This window comes from Anabas testudineus, chromosome 22 (assembly GCF_900324465.2).
Source record: "Anabas testudineus chromosome 22, fAnaTes1.2, whole genome shotgun sequence".
NCBI lineage: Eukaryota > Metazoa > Chordata > Actinopteri > Anabantiformes > Anabantidae > Anabas > Anabas testudineus.
The window spans coordinates 2,634,778-2,659,019 of NC_046630.1; the positions used below are offsets into that span (position 1 = coordinate 2,634,778).

The window sequence follows — 24,242 nt, forward strand, 5'->3', positions numbered from 1 at the left end:
GAGTCCAAATCCTTGTTTTCTGTCTTTGATTGAATTTGATGTTCTTTAACATTTAACGTTCTTTAACATCCAGAATCTGCCTCCTATGTAAAATAGCTTCCATTCGCTCTGATAATTAATGGTGGAGCTGCACCAGCAGCCTCTGTTCATCCATCATCTCTATTTATTGTTTTACCATCTTTAACTGTTCCTGTTCTATAAATATGATATAAATGTGTTTGTTTTTATTACCACACAAACAAACTGAGCACATGTGAGTGCGTCTCAAGCCAAAAAACAATTCCTTGTTTTAGTAACAACTGACCCAAACATCATGTGAGACTTCAGTAAAGATGAAAGAGACAAAATTAATCTTCAAAAAGAGGAAGAAAGAATCTTCAACAACCGGTTTATTTAACCTTTATAAAAAGTCCCTTTTTCTAATAAATACCCTAACAGTGACTGTTTCCCTGCTCATACACCCCCTTAAACACAGAACTATTATCTAACGCTACTGTTTCATTTACACTCTCATTAGCTGCAGCTCCAATGCTAAGAAACAGAATTATTATTTATTATTGCAATAACAGAACAGTTTTCTATGGGACAGTGACAACATGTCTGATTCATGCTCACAAATCACATCATGACACGAAGTTACAGGTTCAGAGACACATCAATAAATAATAAGAGGTCAGTCACATTAATAAGAGGTCACATTTATTGTGAGAAGTTGCTCACTTCCCAATATATTCCTGTCTGCTGCCAATAAGAAGTGACACCAGGTCACACGCTTTGATAGATAAATTCAGTCCATTTCAGGGACTTTTTTAAAAACAAAGAGAAAAAACAACTTTAAGTTGGAACTTTCTATATGATGGACAGTAATCACATCCTGCAGCGAGCTGCATCTTTCACCTCATGGCCAATTTCATTTCATTTTCCTCAACACCACATGAACTATTCATGACAGATACACGTGAGAGCTTACAAAAAGTGTTTAAAGACAATTTCAACTCAATCTGAGGACAAACAGCTAAAGAAGAAGATGCATTTAGAAAAACAACTGTTCAATCTTACTACAAAATAAAATGCCACTCTGAAAACAATTAACCATGAAAGTCTGCAGTGCGTGTTTCATCTGTTCTTATCCTGAGCTCCACATTCATCCACACATGGGATTTCACAATCTGCCAGGAATACCAGAGGATTGAAGTGGACATTTTTTCACAAAGCTGGAAACAGTGATGTGAGTGCGACACAGTGCCTGAGTCACATTTAATTAGATTTTCCAAATCTTGTAAGCATTAACAAATGATGTGGCTCTTTTATAGTTATGAGTGACAGTTAAGTTCTATTAGGCTGTAAATTCAACTCATTATAACTTTATTTAAGGGACGCGGTGTGTTTTTTGGTTTTGTTGTCAGCATGTCAACAAACATTACCATTACTTTAGAGGATCCCCAGAAAAGATTAAAGATCCTGCTAAAAGGATCCAGCTGGCATCAGTATGTAAGATTCCAAAAACCTAATTTCCACCGGGGGAAATTGCTTTTCCTGGTCCCAGCACAAAATAAACGGAGGGACCATCTGTTGCATAGGTAAAGAAAGCTGGAGGTCATCTAAGGATGAAAGGACAGAAATTACACACCGATATAAATGTATGTGCAGATGAAGCAGGAGAACGTCTGTGTGTATATCAGAGACTGAGCGACTGATGTACAGATCACCAGAGATGAGCTGTGTTCCTCTTCTTCAGCTTTTAGTCTTTGTCCAGGCATCATTTCTTATTCTGTGTTTTCTTAGTTGCTGCTTTCTGGCAGCAGGACTCTGAAGCAGGAGAACGGCAGACTGGACAGACAGTCTGTGTTGACGTTGACTTGCATGTCCTTAAATAAAACTCTGCTTCTGTCCATGCTTTCGCTGTTCACGTTCTTCTTCAGCTCCGTGAATCTCTGCAGGATCAGCTGGTGTTCGCGGCCTCTGAACAGGCCTCTGAAGTTCAAAACAGCGATCAGGTGTTTCTTTCTGCAGGTGGAAAAGAAAAAACATAATTCTGATAAATGTCGTGTTCATTCATTAATTCACCTGTTTTGAAGTTAACTTGCTGTGGAGCTGGAGGTCACCACGAGTAAGAGAGGTCAGCTCCAGACACTAGATCCAGAGGAACAGTGAGTCCAAACTAAGACTGTACTTTCAGGGATCATTTCTTTAGTTGTTGACTTGAGAAATGTGTTTCTAAACAGTACGGTCTCGCTGCCCACGACGAGGAGTTGAGGTGTTTTCTCCTGAGCAGGAAACTGGTGGAAAGACTTTGGTTCTTTCTCACTGTTGATGATTGTTCAGTGTTTCTGATGGAGATGCTGACGGAGGAAACACGGTCTGAGTGGAGCTAAACTTTATTCAATAATAAGAAAAAGCAACAGTTCAAAACGACTCTATATAGATTTTCTTTCCCCACCATAAACTCTGTGGATGAGATAACTCGTTCCACACACTCACACTAAGACAGAGACTTGTAAGAATTCATATGTACAGCAAACACATGTTGGAAAACTTCACTGATGATCAGCTGAGCTTTACTGACCTCATCTCCTCTGTCTCCACATCACAAAGATCAGACTCTACAACACAACTCATTGTTCAGACTCTGGTCGTATCTCGTCTTGACTACTGCTGTGTCTCACTGTGATTGGAGGAGGTGTGACTTTCTAAACACTGGAGGTCACCACGAGTACGAGAGGTCAGCTCCAGACACTAGATCCAGAGGAACAGTGAGTCCAAACTAAGACTGTACTTTCAGGGATCATTTCTTTAGTTGTTGACTTGAGAAATGTGTTTCTAAACAGTACGGTCTCGCTGCCCACGATGAAGAGTTGAGGTGTTTTCTCCTGAGCAGGAAACTGGTGGAAAGACTTTGGTTCTTTCTCACTGTTGATGATTGTTCAGTGTTTCTGATGGAGACGCTGACGGAGGAAACACGGTCTGAGTGGAGCTAGACTTTCTTGTGTACAGATGTTTTCTTTAACATGTAAACTCTATTTATTCTAGTGCAGTGAAGCTGTTTACTTTCTTTTATAAACTAAATCCTGTGAGATTGATGAGAAAAGGTCTCTGCAACAAGCATGCACGGAGATTTAGTAAAAACGAAAGAACAAAACATGAGTCTGACTCAAAATAAGTGACTGTGCATCACAGATTCTTTGGAGAAAAACCTGTTGCGCCAACTTTCCAAACCGTCACTCACGCAGAGATTTGAGTAGCTTTTAAAGTCATGGATGTGTTGCTCAATCAGTGCTTTCTGGTTCATCTCTGCCTCGTTCTCATGCTGTGTCTTGCCCGAAGGGAAAGTAGTTTTATTGTAATTGCAGTAGGTGTGTCTTACAGCCAAATCAAAATAATGTCATGTGGTTCTGTCTCTACAGGTTTTCAACTCAACAACCCAAGAAGTGATGCAACGATTTGACTCCTTCAGTATTTCTGGATGGATGTTTGAGAACATTTCCAAAGCTCTGGTTAATATTATATTATATTTGTGCTGTGAATTCACATCTGTGTATAAAAGCAGAAAAGGTTTAAGAAAACGAACAAGAGTGAAGCAGTTTGGATTTGAATTTGTTTTACTGAACAGCCTGAGTGAAGCAGTAAACACATCATGTGTAGTGAGCAAACAGCAGCAGCTCCTGAAGTTTTACTGACATTAACCTGTCACTACAGACTTGTCCGACTCTGTCTGGGTGGTTTTAATCCTTCATTTTGTTATAAACAAGAAGACACTATTTCCTGAATGACAGCTCATTTCCACCTCCTCATGTCAGTGTGACTGTGATCAGACAACGTCATGTGAAAGCTTCTGAACTGGTTCATCACACCCACACAGACAAAGCTGCAGCGTGCAGGACATTTAACAAACACATGCTGCATCCCACTGTACGGAGTGTGAGGGGGTGTCCATTGCCTCATTATCCATCCATGAGCTTTTCCCTCCCAGATGCTTGAAATGACTGATTAAACCAGGCGGTGTATCATTGTGGTGTAATGAGAAGCACAGAGCAGCACATTTGGTGCATTTGTTAGATGCAACCGAGTCGTCGGAGAAGACAGGTGCAGAAAACTGCAAAGAGTCCTGAACAGCTGCTCTGTCCCTGCAGCTGTTGGTGAAGCAGCTTCACTGTGCAGGGTTCGACTCTGAGAGGAGGTGACAGCGGTCCACAAACACGTGGCACTGAACGCTGGAAGTCCAGCGTCTTCTGGACACAGTTCACTCATTATGATGTGTTATATAAAAAATATAACAACATACAGCACAGGGGGGGTTTGGAACAAATGAAAACAAATGATTCACATTGGTTTTAAATCATCTGACATTCAAAGAGCCTCAGTTTATTATAATCTCACTGTGCTAACCACATATCACCCACGAGCTAATGATTCAGTCTGGTAGTTAGCTACTGGACCTCAAACTAATGGGAAATGCGTCATGTTCCACAACTTCACCACGAGTACGAGAGGTCAGCTCCAGACACTAGATCCAGAGGAACAGTGAGTCCAAACTAAGACTGTACTTTCAGGGATCATTTCTTTAGTTGTTGACTTGAGAAATGTGTTTCTAAACAGTACGGTCTCGCTGCCCACGATGAAGAGTTGAGATGTTTTCTCCTGAGCAGGAAACTGGTGGAAAGACTTTGGTTCTTTCTCACTGTTGATGATTGTTCAGTGTTTCTGATGGAGACGCTGACGGAGGAAACACGGTCTGAGTGGAGCTAGACTTTAACTAATAATATAAAAAGCAACAGTTCAGTGTCTTTTCTTTGTCCTGTGGGTCAAAACTACTCTAAATAGATTTTCTTTCCCAACCCTAAACTCTATGGGTGCTGTGTGCTTGTGAAAGAAAGAAGGAGCAGTCAGCTCTCACAAACTCCCCCAGACCTCTTCTGTTTGTCCCTTGATGACTGTGGATGAGATAACTCGTTCCACACACTCACACAATGACAGAGACTTGTAAGAATTCATATGTACAACAAACATATGTTGGAAAACTTCACTGATGATCAGCTGAGCTTTACTGACCTCATCTCCTCTGTCTCCACATCACAAAGATCAGACTCTACAACACACCTCATTGTTCAGACTCTGGTCGTATCTCGTCTTGACTACTTCAGTGTCTCACTGACGGCGTCACCAGCTGCACCATCAAACCTCCAGATGATCCAAAATACAGCAGCACGTCTCATTTTGAATCAACCAAAGGACACATGGAAAGGAAAAACGATTTGGAAGCTTCAAGACCAAGCTGTGATTGGAGGAGGTGTGACTTTCTAAACACTGGAGGTCACCACGAGTACGAGAGGTCAGCTCCAGACACTAGATCCAGAGGAACAGTGAGTCCAAACTAAGACTGTACTTTCAGGGATCATTTCTTTAGTTGTTGACTTGAGAAATGTGTTTCTAAACAGTACGGTCTCGCTGCCCACGATGAAGAGTTGAGATGTTTTCTCCTGAGCAGGAAACTGGTGGAAAGACTTTGATTATTTCTCACTGTTGATGATTGTTCAGTGTTTCTGATGGAGACGCTGACGGAGGAAACACGGTCTGAGTGGAGCTAACACTGCTTCCTCATTCACCTGGTTATACTTTACAATCACAAAGAGGAAGCCTCTGAAATATTTTTAAAAATGTAATAGGAATCATAAAGCAGATGTTGGTAGAAGTGTCTTCACTCTGGATTTTTTTTTTTTGTTTTGTTTTGTTTTAACATTTGTCAATTTTGACAACAAAACCACATCTTTTCCACATGTGGACATGTGACAGAGCTCTGCTAACATCCATGTAGCTTTCACTTTGACAAACCTTGTTCATTAGAAACTGATGAGTGTTGTTTGGGAAATCACCTCCTCTGTAGCCACAGTGACCTTGGCAGGCCCTGAGCAGCCCTGCACATACATGGCTCCATCAAAGAAAATTCCTTGAGGTCGTTCATCATCATCATGTATATCCAGTGTTTCCTGGGGAGTTATTGTGCTGAAAGCTAAAAGCTAAAGAGCCTTTTGCCTGATGTCTTCTATAAAGCTCTGATGAGACTGACAGATCACAGATATGTTTAAACTACAAAATGATCCCATCTATGACCAGTAAATGTTACCATGACACTCTGGCACCAGCAAATATCAGTATGTTGTTAGGATCTGAAGAGTGTGATGTGCTCTAGAGTCATTTCTATTAACGTAGAATTACCTACCCGAAGTCTGGGTAATTCTTCACCAAAGGTTCAAGACACTGTTTTATGTCTGCTTTGTTTTTCTGTCCGATGATTTTGCTCAGGTCGTCTCCAACGGGGTCGAGCCACTCGTGAGTCGACTTCTACAACGAACAGAACAACAAAGTGAGCTCCTGCAAAGTGTTGTTTCAAGAATACAGTTCCCATGACATGGAGTGTGGCTGGAATATCTTAAAATCACAAAGTAAAATCGATTTAATACTGTAACCATTCCCATTCACACAATTTTAGTGTTTTCATTTGTACAGCAGCACTGCAGGGTGCCTGAGAGGATGTCTGTATATAAACAATAATAAACTAGAAGTGTATAAATGTTGGTTTGGCTCATGCGAGGTCTTCATATTAGGCACTCCTACTTTTACAGAGCTAGAAAGAAGAATGGCAGCATCAGCATCAGAAATGTACCAAGAAACATGTGCACTCCACCCCGTTAAGAACGGACTAGATTAATTAGATTTTTGAATTTAATAAAGCTCTGGGGGAGCTGTCCGAAACCTGATAACTTCAGAAGTTGTGTGAGCAGCATTTTTGGAGCTTGACACATTTTAGGGAGTAAAAGTCACAAAACCCCCGTGGATATTACCCATTGTTAACCAATAACCAATACTAACAGTTTCACAACCTTCTTATCTGTATGTCCTGACTGTATCCTGTTAATCTGTGCTGGAGGAAACACAGATTACTTTCTTAAGTGAAGGTCGTAGGACAACAATGTAAAATACTTCATACAAGCAATAGAAACACAGTACAGAAATATAATTAGTAGAATGTATGTAAATAGTCTAAATCTGTAGAAAAGTGATACGGAACATTACAGGATGATGCATCAATGTGAAAGCAGCATTTTATTGTTTCAGTTGTTTTTAATTATACAGTAGTTATTAGTATTCGTTATTAGAAGTCTAAGAATACGAAGTCGATAATTCTTTCAGGGTCATTTGTTTAATTCTGGCCTTATAACAATTGTACAGTATAAATGCTGCATTATATTTCACAGTCAGGAAACTAGTGTTTGGTCTGCAGTTATGAATCAGAATGAATCTAAGCCCCTGTTAGGAAGGTCTTGGCTCCCAGCAACGAGGATGGTGCCAGCATAAGATGCAAGTCTTGGTTTCAAACTGGCTCCAGTGCTGTGGTTTGCATCACATCACCTGCATCCATCTTTCTTTACTCTTTAACTTGAAATTAAACATTGTTTTTTGACAGATGTGAAACAAATTGTTGGCTCCACAGTATTTTTATAGGGAATTACCATGTCCTCAAACTGTTCCCCGAGTTCCCCCCACTGCTGACGGATCTTGGCCGCTGCCTTCTCGTGTTTCCTGTTCTTGCATGAGTAGTTATTCTTCATCAGCTGGCCGAAGTATTCTTTCGCCATGTGAAGGTACAAACGGTCTGCAAACCTCTATCGCCGGGAAACACACACACACACACACACACACAGAAAACAGGATAGATATTTGTTTCTTGATTGGTCTGTCACACGACCAGCACTCGTTAGATCATCTGAACTGACACCTTCACTTCCACCTATTCATTTGTCGCCTGCTGCACGTTTATTTCTCTCAATCCAATGTTTTCTGCTGTTGCAGCATCCGGCTCAAAACAATGGTGCTGAAACTGATTCCCTGGAACATCCAAGAAGCTTAACAAAAAGTAAATAAGGATTTCCTCTACACACCCCTAAAGCCATTAGGCTGCCTTATCACACAATTTTATTTCACTCTTATGTTTTTCCTTTTATGCTCTTTAGCACAAAACCTTCTGAACCATAAATGAAAGTAAAAGTTATTTTCTTACATAATTTTGCTCTAATCAGGATGAGACATATTCCAGAAAGCCTCTGGCTCTAGCTCAGGACGTTTAACACTTCCTGAGGTTCCTAGCTGTTGCTAAACGGTGGGGTCTATTAATAAAGTGTGTCATAAGTGCAGGAATCCTGCCGGCGTCTCCATCCTGCCGTCTCCTCCCCGCTCCCCTTCCTCCTCACCTGGACGCACGGAGGCCTCATGACAGCGCAGTGCTGGGAAAGAAGTTTAGTCCGAGAATGAAGCTCCGTGAAGTCGCTGTCATTGTTGAGCCACTTCCTCGTCATCATTCTCCTCAGATACGGCTGGAAAACAGCAGAGAAGGGCAGAGATCAAGGTGAGAGGCATGAAAGGTGCACTTTAAACCACACAGCGCTCTTCTTAAAATACTCTATATATTAATTTGAGAGAAGTATTTTGATGTCTGTGTACGTTCTCGTGTGTACTTGATGAATGTTTAATATAATTGAGTGAATTCATTTGGTACGAGCTAACAGCTGATTGCTCTGGGTTGACCACAGGTGTGTTAGTGCAGCCTCCACTCTGAGAACACGTCTGTCCGTCTCTCTCTCGTACCTGTGCAGGAACTGGGTGTAACTGTAACTGTAAGTAGCTTCTTCTGTGAAATGAAAGTTGTCTTTTTGAACAGTACCCGCTGAAGATGAACAGTTTCCATTAGACTGAGCTCCTTTACAGCGTCTCTTCCTAGTTTAAATAGTCAAACAACCATTTCTTCTTCTCAGGTGATTTGTGTTTTAGAAGGAACCAATGATGCTGTATGAAGATGAAACACGCTGCTTGTTTTATTTATCCCTTAACTCTGGTTACAGCGTTTGATAACTCAGTCTGGATATTTCCACTATTTTCTGACATATTACCGACCAAACTACTCAATGTCTCAGACACTAGTTTACCGGCCTGGGGAAGCTGTTTGGATTTTTAATGAGCTCAAAATGTTTCTCAAATAACTTAAATTCAGAGGAGAAAAGCGTTCAGGTTTTTTGTTTTCATTGTCCGATGAGATGAATCCAGACTCTGACTCTGATAATCCAAGTCAGAACCGGAGGAAGTGCTCTTCTCCTGTTTTACACAGATGTTTAGTGAAGAAGCTTTAAATGTGTAAAGATGTTCAGTAGTCAGGTAACGATGATCGATGACGATGTTCAGCTGATTGAGGTTATTTCCTCACCATATTCTACTTGTGTGTCTTTTATTTTGGACGACTTATCATTTTGCATCTCATTAGAAATTCACCACAATGTCTTACATCCTGTTTTCCCATCCCTACAGTCCATTTGCTTTTTTGTGGTGTTGTTCAGAGGCTTTCATATCTACATAGATGTGTATTTGAAGAGAGAGATTTAGGAAGGGAGAATCCCTTTTTTAGTTCCTGTTTTTAGAAAATATTTGCTCTCTGTGAAGAAATGAACCCACGAAAACCAGAATCTGCTTTTCCACATGAAACCCTGTGTGATGCACTGGTTCCTCTCACCTTCACATCCTCTTTGAACTGGTTCTCCAAGACCTGCGTGAGCCTGCCGACCAGGTCCTCCACCTCTTTGCTGAACCCTTTGACCTCCTCTGGACAGGCGTCGCAGTAGCTCTTCATGTGCTCTCTGCAGGAAGAAAAACAGGACACCAGGGTACAGAAGCATCAGTCGGGTTCATCGGGCTACTTCAACTAAATAAGGTTAAACTATGTTGAATGCACGGAAGTACATTTATTGAAAATACTGTTATCTACAATAAACAATACATTTGACCTTCACTACATTCACGCTCCTTTATTTACTGTATCTGACAGCTGGAGTCTCCGGCTGCTTTCTGGACTAAAATTATATCTGAAAAATAAAAGTTTTAAACATTAAACAAACCACACTCCTTCAAACACTTCTTCAGCAGCTTCATTAAAACTCTCCCATTAATCACCTCACATCCGCTAATTTGAATTTTATTGTCTTTCTAAAGAATTCACCCTTAAAAAGCTGAAATATCAGCAGAAAGAATGAAAACTTTTACTTATGTGCAGCACATTTTACTAATCGTGTACTTTTTCCATTGTTGCACAAGTACTTTTACTCCCTGTAAGGTGTTGTCATCACGACTGATGCACCTAAACATACTGTTTAACATATCTTCATGGGCCTGTCCACACATGCTGTGTGATTCCACTTTTGTTTAGAAAGGTGCGACAATATCTCCTCTGAAACTTCCTGCTGCCAATAAAACTGAATCCGATTTGTATTTTAAATCAAAGTTGAGCCGTATTAGCTTCTTTGCACAGCTGAAGTGGCAGCGACATTAATTATGCAGCTTTTCATCATAATCCAAAGTCTCTGACACATTCAAACCAGATGAGAACTAATGCCGCACCATCCTCCCATAGTTGCTGAGATATTTCTGAGACCGAGCTGGAATGTGTTTTTCCACAGTGACCCAGTTTCTTTAGTTAGTGTGCTCCAACTCGAAATCACTGTAATCAAAGGTCTTTTTAAAAGAGAGACCACAGAGAAAAGTACGACAGCAGCTTCACACGATGAACGAGATTCACAACTTTCCTTCAAATTAAACACGAACCTGTTCAATCCTATTAGTTCTTGATTATTGAGATTATGAAACATAAACAACCTGTTTTGTTAATTAAGTTTTCACAAAGATGCAGCGAAACAATGTTTTTAACAGACTCATTCTGCTTTTCTATTATTATTTTGAGTCACTATAAATAAAAATCAACCCATGAAGAGACTGTTCAGCTGTTTTTGGCTCTTCAACTTTTCCTTCTGGATGATTCTCTGCACGCTGAACAAACCATCCCCCCTCTCTGTGAGCTCTCAGTACTGCCCCCACATCTAGCACTGCTCTTTCTCTCACTCAGCCCCGATTCCCCGAAATCACATGAGCCCATTCTCCCTCCAGAGCCCATTCACCGCTGCCAGAGAAAGACAAGTGGTGGGTGCTTATTTACAAAGGAGGCTGTTGGAGCTGTTGGTGCTGTTGGAGCTGTTGGAGCTGTTGGTGCTGTTGGTGCTGTTCTCAATGTGCTGGCACGACACAGAGAACACTTTAAAATATAGCAAACATAACCAAGACAGAATATAACCAGACTATTTATGTTTTCAACAGTCACTAAACTGTCTAAACTTTTGGGGGTCGTCTGAACTAAAGATTCTTTTCTATCTATGCTTTGATTTTCAAGACTTTCAAAAGGTTTTTATTTTCCTTTATTTTATCCCATGAAGAACTGGGACGTGCATTTTAAAGTCACATTTATTTACCAGGATCTGACTTTAAACAGTCTCCTGTTAAATTCAGCTTCTGGCGTTTAAAAAACCGAAAGTAAATTCTCAGCCCACACGATCTGATCTGTGCCAAGTGCATGTGGTGTTTTGGGGGCTGGTAGGCTGCTGGCACATCACTGTCACAAAGCCCCATGGGTAAAGTCAGGAAGTCACGTGACTTACTGTAAAGCAGTGAAGCTGTTGATGTAGGTTATGTGATAGTCGACCCAAAGAGGCTGTGGCTCGAGAGCGCCACAGTGCCGCTTGAACTCGCTCTCAAACCTGCGGAGGCAAGAAGAGCCCGATAGATTGAGCCTGTCAGACAAGCAAGAGGGTTTCACAATCCCAAAGGAATATGAGATTTAAAAATGGTGGAAGTAGTAAAAGTACAAAGTACAGTGTAGAAATACTATTATAGTACATGTCTGAATTCACAGTTAATGACTTTATAAACGTCTTAGTGTTGATCCAATAGAATCCTGAAGAGAAAAAACGACCGAGTATAATAATAAATCATTAATATTAAAAAACCTAATGTAGTGGAGCAAAAGTATAAATAAATGTTAATATACTCAAGAAAATGAACAAATGTACTTTACAGAGGACACAGCTGCAGGGGGACAAAATAATAGGAACATCTGAGAATATGTAGGTTCAGTGTAGATGGGTCATTAATATGTTTAATGCACTAATAATAATAATAATAAATGTTAGTGACCTGAATAAAATAATAAAATCTACACAGACACAGACATGACCAGTCATTACAGAAGTGATATTTATAGTTGTGGTGTTGACAGTATCTTGGACATTAGATGAGATAACTCAAGTTAAATGCTGAAGTAGGAGTAGTTTAGATTACAGTGCTCCTGTTGCTGTGAGCTTCACTGGCAGCAGTACAACAGAGTCAAAATGTGAAACCAAGCAAATCACAACACACTGAACTGCATGTTGGGAAAGACAGAACAGATTTCATCAGGTGGGGGGGGGGGTCTTGTGCAAACTCACACACATTTATTATCATTTCCAGTCTCTGAGCCTCTCATCACATGTGTTATTAGCTTGTAGCTGCTTTAAACAAACATATCACCAGTGTGATGACAGTGATATTGCGTGATTGTGTTAAAAACAGCCACAGATGATGGAAACACTCTCACATGAATCGATAGGAAGTTGCAGCCGCGCGGTTACGCGGAGAGTTCCGATTCTGATTGTTTATTCTTTGTTTTTCTGAGCTTCCCTCACTTCTACCTTCCTCTTTTTCTTTTTTTTTACTTATTATTCAACATGTTAAGCTTAATTTAACATCAACCCTCCCCTGCAAAGTGTCAGGCGATCGCTGAACTACACTTATTCTTCTGGCCTGGCACTGACATTTGACCTTTGACCTCTTCATTAATAGATAAACAGTCTGACTGTTTACTGAATGCTCTCGTGGACACAAAAGGTTGTTATAACTTTAACAACCTGAGACCCAGTGAAACCCGAACTGAACCCTCAAATGCAGCTGCGTTCCCACAGGGAATTCCCTAAATGGTATTACTATAATTAAGAGTCTCGAGTCATGCCTCAGGTTACACAGCTTCAACAGATAAATAAGGTTCTCCAGAATTTGATGGTATCTGACACAACAAACAAGTGTAAAAACAAGTTCAAGTCCAGACGTGTCAACAATGTGTTTGAATGTCATTATCAGATGCACAGTTAACACGAACGCTGCATGTTCAGCAGGTATGTGTCCACTGTTCGGTTTCACTTATTAACCAACTGCAATAAATTAAAAGCTCATTAAGGGTGATTACTGGCACGACTCCAACCTTAACAAAAGACTGAATACTTTGGAATAACGGTTGTTGTTCCAGTTCCTCTCATTCTTTCCCAGCACAGTGTGAATGCAGCGTTATTAACGTAGTTAACAGCTGTTTACTGTCAGTATTTATCCTGGTAGCATGTCGAGGCTGCTGCCAGTGTTTGGTTGGAGTCATTTAAACTTTGAGTGGATGATGATGACAGGATCTATACTACTATAGTACTACTACCACTACTACTACTGCTGCTCTACTGCTACTGAACTCTTTTTTTGTGTTTCTGATTTATTGCTACTGTCATAAATAAGTTTCACTTCAGGCCCAATGAAATCTTCCTCTTCGAGTTCCCTTTGATAAACTTCATCATGTCAAATGGAAAAATGTGAAGCAGAACTTTACCACTGAGTATCTGTGCACAGATGTGTGTGTGTGCTCTATAAGTATATGTGTACATTGTACTGTATGTGTTTTTATACTGCAGTACCTCACGGGGAACTGTTTCAATTCCTCGAGGCAGGAGGAGCTGACTTTCTGGTCCAGCTGAGGATCAATTTTCTGCGTGTTCTTCACAGCACTTTCCACCTTCTGTAAGAGAAAACACACAAAACCTTTATCATGGTGAAATTACCCAGAAGACCTCTGCTGCCACCACGTGGCCGAATCACTGTGTTACGAATCTAATAGAGAACGCGTTCTTATTTTTAAGACACAAAAGTGCCTTAAAAATATGTAAAAACTTCCAAAAATACAAAGAAATATAAAAAACTGAACAAACTAATTAGATCAAGCAACATCAGGATGTTATATATGAACCGGTGTATTAGTAGTCATGAACTTGAAGCTCAGTTTGATTGTTATAATGGTCACATACTGTTTCCAAAACATCTGAGATGCTGGATGCAACAAAGATCTGCAAGTCACTGAAAGTCTCGTACCGTCCAGATGTCCATGTGGAAGTGAGAGTCCAGGAAGCCGTCCTCCTTTCTGGGAGGTTGGCTTTTCTGCCAGTAGTCTTCATTTTCAAGTTCAATGACTCTGTCCAGTGAAGAGCTCAGGTCCTCCTGCAGCACAGAGAGTCAACGCAGGAAAGAGCTTTAGTCAAGATTCAAACTTCAGTCAGAAACAAGAACAGAGAAAATGGTTTAAATGATTTTTAAGAAGGTCCAAACATCCACACTACAAAGTGTTCAGAGGAAGTGTCTTCCTAAACTTTCCTAAACTGACACTCACGTTTGTTCGTAGGTAAAAACGAAATCTCGGCACAGTTTAGTGCTGATGTGTTCAAAATCACATGTTGTATCATATAATAGAATTAAAATTACAGTCACATGTTTTATCATCACAATATTTAAATTCTTTAAGTCATTTTTTTGCAGTATTATTTGAAATGAATAAACACTACACTATTAAATCACTGGAGGACAGCACCATGCCACTATATCACTTCACAGTCACCACCACAGCGTCATGACCCCCCCTAAATATGAGACTCATCAGCTGATCACTTCCTGCAGCGGCGCCTCGGCTGCACAACTACTTCATCTTTCTTTTTTTGGAGTCCAGTGCTCCATCATCTTCAACTTTTGTGCAGAGTCTTGCATGAGGACACAGACAAGAACTAGACCGTGCATCAAACTACATACAACAGTACGAGCAAATCTGCCTTCTTAGAAGCACGTCATGAACCTGAAATAGATTTTTTTAAGAACTAATTTCAGAAAGAACAGTGTCAACAGTGGGGGAAGAAGTACTCAGATTAGAGAACACATACCACAGTGTCATTCCTGTGGGGAAAATGAATTTAAACTGAACTTATGTGCAGTATGTAGTAAATGTATATAGTTGTAGTTTTATCTTGCTTTAATTTATTTGAGGATGATGTTTTGTGTTGAGATCAATATATTTTCTTCTGAAATGGAGTTGAGTAGAAGTATAAAATATCACAACATGGAAATACTAGAATAAAGTACAAGACTTTCAAAATGGTTCCTAAATATAATATAAAGGTTTTAGATCAAGTTCAACATATCATCAGGTAACTGTCAGCATGTGTTCACTGCCACCAAGTGGACAGAAACACAGTACGAGTTAGTGCAGAGTGAAGTGAATCTGCTCAGAGGTTTTCCACCTCATCCATTATCTAAGTCTGTCCTGTGATCACAAGCATCATTTGATAAGGCTGCACAGTGCACGTCAGCTCTGCTCCTCTGCAGAGACTCAGGTGAACCAGCTCCTCTCAGCAGAGCATCGAGCTCCTCACCTTCACTTTGCAGCAGTATTTCTCTTTCAGCTGCTTCAGGAAGTTTTCCTCCAGCTGCAGATCTGTGCTTTCATCCTTGATATCCGGCTGCAGAGAGACACTTCCCATGATCTTCTCGCTGTCAGAGTGAAACAAGATACTGTTCACAGCTTTTCTTGGAATGGAGAACTGCGAACACTAAAGCGTGCTGAAGACATGTCGCCTCATGTTGGGAGCAGGAATTCAGATTCTACCAGAGTGATGTGGGATGAAATGATTAGTGCAATCTTACAAAGACATAAACAGAGCCATGAAAGATGCATTAAAATGAGGAGATGTGAGGTTATTAATGTGAAATGAAGTCAATAAACAGAAATGTGGACGTGACCTGATTATAGTGTCGAGCCTTTTTTTAAAAATTCAGATCAGCTGTTTATTTTTAGGATCCCAAATGTTGTTTCAAGCACTTTTTTTTTTTTTTTTTTTTTGCTGTGGCCTGATTCAACAACGCTAACGTTAGCAGCGCTGCCTCTTTTTTAACCACTTTCCCCACTCGAGCTCTCTCCGGCTCTGTGGTCCTGTGGTCGTGTTCGGTGTCATCTAAACATCTGTGAGACTTGTTTTTAGATTTTATATATATATATCAGTAAGTCTCAGACTATAAACTCCAGGAGAAGAATGATCAGACTTCCTTTTGTTACTTTCTGGGCTTCCTGATAAATGACTGTCTGAAAATCCTGTTTGCATAATGTCCATAATCCAATCTAGCTGAAGACTTTTATTGCATGTCATCTCTCTTTGCTTTCAAATATATTTCATATCATCCTCTAATATTATTTAAATAAAAAGAAATGGATGAAACTGCACTTTGAGTAAGTATCAGATAGTTGAGGGTTTTTTTTTTTTTTTTTGTAATCTTGTAGTAATAATAATTGATTAAATTATGATTAAAGGTCAACTGTGATGGAAGAAGCATTCAAATTATAATAACTGTGAAAGTAATAATACTACAATACTGTTTTCATTATGTTACTCACAGTAAATACAAGTACAATCTTCTATTTAAAGTACTCGTTATGCAGAATCACGTCACTAAATAATAATTACTTTTTCTAAAACGTTCTTTGGTGATATTTGAACATGTCACATCCCGACATCTCCCTGGTTGGGAGTTAACGTTGCATTGAGGACACTCATGTGTTGTTTAATTATCTGATTAGTGTAATAATGCTCATTGAAAGTTATTATAATATCCAAACAACAGCTCTGACTGTGTTGTCGTTCTGAACAGAATCTTCACTTCCCTGGATGAATGAATCCAAATGAAGTCGACTGACCTCTTGTATTTGTTGATGATCCAGTCCAGCACCACGTACAGGTCCTTCAGCTCGGTCACCTGCTGCTCCAGCGTCTTCAGGTGCTGCCCGACGACTCTGTGATAACTGTTCACATAAGTGCTGAAGACTTTGAAGCTGGGGGGGTAGTACGCTCTCAGCACACCTTTCACATTCTGCAGATCCTCCACGATGGCCTTACCCAGCAGAGCCAGGTGAACAGCCAACCAGGACGAGCTCTGCTCCTTCTGCTCCAGAGCAACACGTTTCACCTTCTCCTGCACCCCCTCAGCCACTGCCTCCCTCCAGGCTTCCATCCAGCTTCCCTGTAGCCCCCCAGGCTGCTCAGCTCTCTTCTCCTCTTCCTGAATGATTCGGGCCACTGAGCCCGACAGTTCTTTGCCGGAGTCACGCACGATGGTGCAGATCTTGCTCCTCAGTTCGCTGTAGAGGAGGCTGAGGTCTTTTTCTTTACTGTACTGATTCGAGTCTTGCTGGAACTCGTGCCGCAGGGCGAGCAGGTTCAGGTGAGCCTCCTCCAGCAGCCCCGTCTCTATCAGCTTGTTGATCTGCATCACTGGGAATCAACGAGAAGTGGATGAATCTCTACATATGATTTAATAAATGTACAGAGCTCCAGTGTCACAGTGAAGAAACCTGATGACCGTTGTTAGGTCCTTCAGGATAAGAACAAATATGAAAGGTCTTCTCTCACACAGACGACACAACACTAGACTCTGTGTAGAATAATATATAGAAACTGTTATTAATGGACGAACCAATGATTGAAGTGGTGATTGTAGAGTGAACATGTTAGTATGTGGAAAAACTGAGCTCCTGTGTATTTACACCAGGAATAAGATTCCTATCATTGGCAGCTTCTGTTGCCACAACAGAGAAAGATAAAATAGTTGCAGGTACCGACAGGAAGAGACAGAAACGCATTAGAAACCACAGTACCCACAGCTTACAGCCACAGAATCCTTTAAACAGGGCAGGACGCTCACTTTGCTGTGAACTGAAGGACAAATTAATGCAAATATAAGCAACTACAATTCCAGTCGGGTTTCCTAAAGTCAAGGTTTCAGTCAGAAACTAAAAGCTGCGTCTTTGAGATCGTGTTGTGTTTCTGTCTTTTCTGGTTTTGTATCTTACTGAGATCCATTTCTGTACTTGTTCTATAATAATTAACGTTCAGTATGTGAGAGACTGTACCTGACAGTGGTGTGTGGGGTATATCTGGCAGTGTGTACGCCTCCTCCATCTCCTGACACACCGCCGCCTCCTCCTCCTCCTCCTTCTTCTCCTCCTCTTCATCATTTTCCTCAAATGAGCTTTGAGGAATAGTGCTTGTGTGGGTTTTGTCCCTGACCTTCTTACTCGCCAGTCGAATGCTTTTACGAATGCTCTCTGTGGCTCTGTCCACAAATGAGTCACTGGACCTGAGCATGGACTCTGAAGATGGAAAGTTTCAGTAACTCAGCAGAAAGATGCAACCTGTTGTTCTGATCCGTGCAGTTTAAACTAAGTCAACACAAATAGAGCCAATGCAACCATCATGATAACTACAGAGCTGATTTAAAGTTTTTTTTTTTTAGCTCAACAGACGTGAATTGAAGCTTTTTTCAAATCAGACATTTTGATTTTCTGGTGCAGTTCATTAGATCATTGATTGTGAAACGTGCACAGTATGGATGTTTGCATTCACTCCACATTACTTTGACTTTATGATTTGCTGCAGGGACCTGCTGAATCCCAGCTGGCAGTGATTTCTGACCTCAGGACATTTATTAAACTAAAAAACACAACATGTACTGTTCAACTTTAAATGAGATTCATTCTTTACCTTTCTTCGTGTGTGTTGGAGATGTATTTTTCTGTGGTGCGACGTTGGCCTCATCTTCCTTATCTGATTTTTGGCAGGATTCCCCGTTGTTTTTTTGAGGAGAGGTGACAGAAGAACCGACACTCAGACCTAACAGAGAGGCAGCTGATATCAGTTGTCATATCACAGCACCAACCTCTGAGTGTCAGCAGAAAAAAGAACCAATCTCAGCTCCAGAGAATTGAAATAGATTCGGTTTCTGAAGGTGTGTTTGAGCTTGTGCCTGTGCATGCCTTTGTCCTTTCTGTGACCTAAAACTAAATCCTCTGGAATGCAAAGATTAAGTCATGATGAAAACATACAGGTTTGTTCAGCAACGTACGGCAAAGTGAAAGTCACCAGTCTTCAAGTCAAGTCACAAGTTTTGAAAAGCAGTTCGTCTTCATTTCTGCTGATGGAGGAAACAGTTTAAAAGAATCCACAGAATTTCCAATAAATGACCTCGTACAATCACCATGAACCTCTCTACCTAACTTTCTCCTGATCTTAGCACTTCGTAATGTTCAGATCCTGCAATACATAATAAATAAAATAAATGTTGAATAAATGATTGTGCATCAGGTTTCTTGACTTCTTCAACACTGTAAAAATCAAGTGAGGAAAAAATTCTCACTTCAAATTCTCCCCAAAGCCAAAAAAGCTGCATGCAGATAGGAGGAATGAGGAAAAGGAAGTGAATTATATCCTGTATTATGTCTGCAATGCTTTTTATGATGATAATAACCGACATAAAAGGGAGAAGTTTAGCTATTGCTAATTTCTACTGTTGTTTCACAGAGCGTTTCATTGAGTAGCAGTAAGAAACAATCCCACTGTTTACATGGGAGGTGACATTTTCTGTCTTATTGTTCTTCAACACCACCACATGACTCAAAGCAAACATGCTCAACAATTTCCTGGAGAAAACCCTGCGTGTTGTTAAATCCCAGGTGAATTCCAGCCTCACTGACAGTAGCTCGATTCACCCGACCAACGGCCTAAAAAGCACAAATGATCTCTTGTTTAAACTAAGAGAAGCAGCAAATCCTTACAGCTGATGACCCAGTTCATCATCTGAGTAAAGTAAAGGTGACGACACCGGTCTTTTCCCAACTAGACAAACCTGCTTTCTTGCTCTTTCCACCCACACACAGCATCACCCACATGTTCAGGTGGGCAATCATCAATAATCACTGATACACAAACAATACAGTAAGTAGAGGATGTTATTGGAATTACATGTGATAAGATGATCTTCATTAGTGGATCAAACTGGAGTAGTGGCTTTTGCTGCTGCTCTGAATGCGTGTTTAATTTAAACCAGTCATTCTGGTTACAAACATTAAATCCTGTTCTGTTTCCTCTTCCTCTGACTCTGACAGCTTGTTCTACTGTACCGTTCTGCAAATATCCCATCTAACAGCAGGTTTCAGTCATGGCGGCTACTCACTGGGTGACAGAGGCACTGGTGAACATGAAGACTCGCTGCTGGCTGAGTCTGCTCTAGATATGACCTTTGACCCCTTGGCCACTGCTGAAAGCGGGCTCTTCTCCACAGCACGTCTGACGCTCCTTCTAAGAGAGTTGAACAGGCCCAGCGTCGCCTTCGCGTCATCCTTGGTCGGCGTCCTCCCGTTGCTCTTGAGAGACATCCTGTCCTCGTCCGGCTTCTCCACTGACCTGTCCGTCATTTCTGACATTTTACTCTGTCAACAACATCCAGCTGAGAAACAAACATCAAATGACAGGTTAGAGCCAGTAGACGTCTGCCTTCACTTCCCTGTCGCTGCTCTGATAGATGTGGGTGTGAAACAGGAGTTCAGGTGGATTGAAGGTAAGTGGCTCCGTCAGCAAGAAGAGGTGGAGCGCCTTTGTTTACTGATAACACAGCGCACTCCTCATAAACATGGAGAGAGAAAGTAATTGAAAATGAAACAGAGAATCTGTCCAACTACACGTTGTTCCAGGACATTAGAGCCAACAGGAACAGGGGATCTCGACTCTTGGCCTCAGTTCTAGTGGATTTTAAAACGACTCCGTCTGTCTGTCACATCTTTTTGATACTCACACCACTCACTGACCCCCTTCATGTGTCCTTTTGCTTTAAGGGGACAAATGGACACGGATCATTCCAGCTAAATGTCCCCTACAGCACAACAAGCCGGCGTTCATGTTTTCCATCTCTGAAACTCAGACCTCTTCAAACGTTTGTGCTGTTGCAGCTCCTGCTCAGTGTTTTTCTGAACCTTCACCGTGCTTTTACTTTTCTCTGCTGATGTTTTTACACCATAAAGAAGCAGCATCTCATAAATATCTCTTTCTATTCTATATTTGATCACCACTTACTGTCCAGTGTGCTCTTCTGTTGTTGGGTTGCTGTCTGACTACAGCGTGGTGATTTCCTCGCGTACATTATCCTCACTTTAACATCATTAACCTCTGAACATAATGTCAAACAAACAGCAGCACCGCTGACGCGTGTTCACCTGCTAAATGTCACATGCAAAACAAACAGCTCCTGTGAACTGAAAGTGAAAAGTGTTTTAATGTGATTCGAGGAGCAAACGTCGGATTTACAGCTGCACGTAGTCTCCTCTCAGGTGTTTCTGGTTTAACAGTGTTTGTCATTAAATGAGATCAGGAGCATCTCCTCCTGTTTCTGCGCCCCTCCAGCTGGTGACGCCCCAATTAATAAAACATTCTGTTCCATTACAGCAGGTTATAGTTTTAATTTGAACTGTTATCAGACTTTAATTGTACACGTTATAATGTTATTAACATTACACTTTATTGAAATACTAAAATAATTCAACAGTTCCTCTATTTCATGCTCTTTAAAACTTAAAGTGCATTGTCCCAAATGAATAAATAAATAAATACAGTACATATATACATACGTAAGTACTGCAATTGATGAGCAAACAACATATTACATTGTTAGTTTAAAATGCTATGAAGCTGTAACAAAGCCTAATTTATAAATGAAGAAATATAAGCTGAGGCTTCATGCTGTTAACACATAAGTCAATCACAAGGTTTATATCTTTGTGAATAATTTGTGTATTATTATTATGAGAGTTTAATTAACCCATTCATTTTGGGACAGTGGCTGCAGATATGTCACATGGAAATATTTCTTCATAGATTTCAACTGTTTACATGAACGCTGATCCGATAAGATGTGCGATGAAATGTTCAAAGTGTTTAATTTAAAGTGTTTTTGACATGTGAACAATGTAATCTGATCGAAATAATTAGAAAAAAAATAGTTTCTGTTTACGAGAAAAGGACAATAGAAAAGATAAATGGTGTAGAAAGGTGGAGTGTGAAAGATTTAACACAAACAGAATAAAGTATTTATAAAAATGTCATCACCTAAAAATACCAACTGCTGCAATTGTTCATCTCACCATGTAGAAAGTGAAAGTCATGATGAATGCAGCCATTGTAATGACGCCACATGACCTCACGGTAAAATAACCAAACCACGCAAACGCACCTTTCAACCCTGGATTAATGACTTCAGCTCTATGTTATATCACATCCTACAGGTGTATCTGGTTTACAGTTATTTGCTTTATAGAGTTTATAGTCTTTAAAACTGCTCTTAAAGCGGCTAAGACTGTTGCACCATCAGATAAACACTAACCCGTAGAAACCTCGACCGCCTTATCTCACCTCCACCCACAGCCTCTGAATGCAGCAGTGCTCTGAACAAACGATCTTAAAGACTCAGAGATAATGAGCTTACCTGTGGAGCTCAGGTAGAGCAGCACTAAACTGTCGGAGCTTCCGCCTTATTCCCACAGTTTCACTTTCTGTAGCCACAAGGAACAAACACACGAACCGTCGGTGAGGCAGGTGGAGGTGAATTAAAGCAGCCAGGAAGTATAACCTGTCTTACCTGTGAGACAGCAGGTGAGACAGCAGGTGAGACAGCAGGTGAGGACTAAACGAAGAGCACCGAGCTGCTGCTGAGTGAATGATTAGACCTGTGGCAGGAGGAGTACCTGAATATTACACTATGACTTATAGAGGGAGTTAATCATTAAAAGATTTTTACCTTTGACAAAGTTACAAAGATCAGCTGTGCTGCATTCAAGAAGCTCCGTTAATTCCTGTTTCGAGGTCACACTAAGGTCATTAGTCATTAATTAATAGGTGTGACTTGAAGAGTGGTGAATTAAATACTCATAGGCTTCATATGTAGTGAAGCTTGTAGTTTTAGGCACGTCGACCTTATTTTCATGTCAAACGTGACAGAAATACCTCTATAATACTGTAAGTTTATACTAATCTCCAGTCATTAGTTAAATCTGTTCAAGATTTTCATGCTTTCATCTCCACTCACTTCAAGTATGATGAAACTTAATGATGAAATCAGTGTGTCAGGATTACATGTGTCTCACCTGTAACGGCCCAAAATGCAGAGTTCCTCATCCTTTATTCCACCTCCACGCAGCCAAGATCAGTTCTCTCCCCCGTCCACTGATATTTGTGAAACCTGTTTGAAGCTCCATCTCATTTGTTGGGCCTTTTAAGATTTTTTATTTGATCCTTTATGTGTTTATGAGACTGCAATAATCCGTCGTAACTGATTACTACAGACATGGAGAGGGAAGAAACACTTTATGTTACAGATCCTGTATTTTCTAGATAATTTACTCTAAAAGTTTCTTTTTAATAACAAGCAAAGGTTTAATTAAAGGCAACACAACTGATTAACAAACAAACTGCATAATCCGCAGCTACTGAACAGTCACTTCTTAAAGTTGTGCAGCGTAAGGATTGTGTGATTGTGACTGAGTCACACAAGCCTCACTGATGCACTTGGGGATCGAATGGCAGCTCGTCTCATCCTGTACAGACTAGATACTGTGGCACAAATCGCTAAAAGGAAGCAGCTGGCCTGGTCTGAGAGCTCTCACGTCACGTGGTTTCCAAATTCTCCAGATCTCAGTCCGATCGAGCACATAAGGGGACAAATCTGATCCACGGAGGCTTCATGCTGCTAAAATCTTTTGGACACCTGCAGAGGTGGTTTTGGTGACACGAAGAGGAACTACACCATGTTAGTCAGGTGGTGCTGTTTTCTACACAGAGCCAGCAGTTAAATGTGAAGGCGAGGAGCAGCAGAGAGGAGCAGGGCTGCAGGAGAGGGAGAGGTCTGAAGATGTCCCCCTCAGCACCAGTGGGCAGGTGGTGAGAACAGATTTGGCTTCACATTCAGGTCGACCCATTTATCACTCACCAAAGCTGTGGATGCTAAGTTAATAAACGGTGTCACAAAGCATAATATTGATCACATGTATATATATTATATTCACTGTGCATATAATATTATGCACCCTCTGCACTGAGGAGATGATTTAGTCCTGCGTTTATTCAATTTATTCAAATGTGTTTATTCAGGATGAGAATAAATTGTATTGCTCAGCACAGCAGACTATCTCTGAGTGAATATCGTTCTACAGTCGAGAAGGAAAAAAGAAACACAGCATCAAATTGTGACGCTTCTACACGTGCGATGCTGCTACTGAACATTTGCTGTGTTCGTGTGTTGTGTTGAGCTGCGTCCAGGGTCGAACTCCAGGGCTGGAGTCAGTCATCTGTTGTCAGATCAGGTCAAACGGAGCCTCTCAGAGGCGGTCGTGC

At 40.8% G+C, this 24,242-nt stretch overlaps 1 protein-coding gene and 4 non-coding genes across 7 annotated transcripts; 4 read left to right on the forward strand and 1 right to left on the reverse strand.

Annotated features, from left to right (window-relative positions):
- Nucleotides 1–372: 372 nt before the first annotated feature.
- On the reverse strand, nucleotides 373–22,441 carry exoc3l4 (exocyst complex component 3-like 4). 3 transcript variants are annotated; one of them, XM_026340075.1, is made up of 14 exons: nucleotides 22,339–22,441; nucleotides 20,038–20,310; nucleotides 18,570–18,698; nucleotides 17,939–18,178; nucleotides 16,727–17,300; nucleotides 15,411–15,528; nucleotides 14,086–14,211; nucleotides 13,635–13,735; nucleotides 11,526–11,624; nucleotides 9,557–9,680; nucleotides 8,247–8,369; nucleotides 7,509–7,661; nucleotides 6,218–6,339; nucleotides 373–2,007 (listed from the first exon to the last, which is right to left on the reverse strand). In XM_026340075.1, the coding sequence occupies exons 2-14, from the start codon at nucleotides 20,285–20,287 to the stop codon at nucleotides 1,782–1,784; spliced, it is 2,385 nt and encodes a 794-aa protein (XP_026195860.1). In that variant the 5' UTR covers nucleotides 20,288–20,310; nucleotides 22,339–22,441; the 3' UTR covers nucleotides 373–1,781. The 3 variants fall into 3 exon arrangements, with proteins under 3 accessions (XP_026195860.1, XP_026195859.1, XP_026195861.1); XM_026340074.1 differs by lacking the exon at nucleotides 22,339–22,441 and having other exon boundaries at nucleotides 20,038–20,453; XM_026340076.1 differs by lacking the exons at nucleotides 20,038–20,310; nucleotides 22,339–22,441 and adding an exon at nucleotides 18,931–19,981.
- Nucleotides 2,164–2,370, forward strand: LOC113148846. The gene has a single exon (XR_003297519.1). It is a non-coding gene; the product is annotated as a small nucleolar RNA U3 (small nucleolar RNA).
- Nucleotides 2,767–2,973, forward strand: LOC113148845. Its single transcript, XR_003297518.1, has one exon. It is a non-coding gene; the product is annotated as a small nucleolar RNA U3 (small nucleolar RNA).
- On the forward strand, nucleotides 4,535–4,741 carry LOC113148848. Its single transcript, XR_003297521.1, has one exon. It is a non-coding gene; the product is annotated as a small nucleolar RNA U3 (small nucleolar RNA).
- Nucleotides 5,374–5,580, forward strand: LOC113148784. Its single transcript, XR_003297459.1, has one exon. It is a non-coding gene; the product is annotated as a small nucleolar RNA U3 (small nucleolar RNA).
- Nucleotides 22,442–24,242: the final 1,801 nt, after the last annotated feature.

Bases quoted from the DNA above. Each gene is read 5' to 3' on its own strand.
- exoc3l4 (XM_026340075.1), bottom strand. From the start codon at position 20,287: ATGTCAGAAATGACGGACAGGTCAGTGGAGAAGCCGGACGAGGACAGG. The intron at 15,529-16,726 runs GTCAGTCGACTT...TCACTCTGACAG, and splicing joins ATCATCAACAAATACAAGAG to CGAGAAGATCATGGGAAGTG. The intron at 13,736-14,085 runs GTACGAGACTTT...TTTCTCTTACAG, and splicing joins TCCACATGGACATCTGGACG to AAGGTGGAAAGTGCTGTGAA.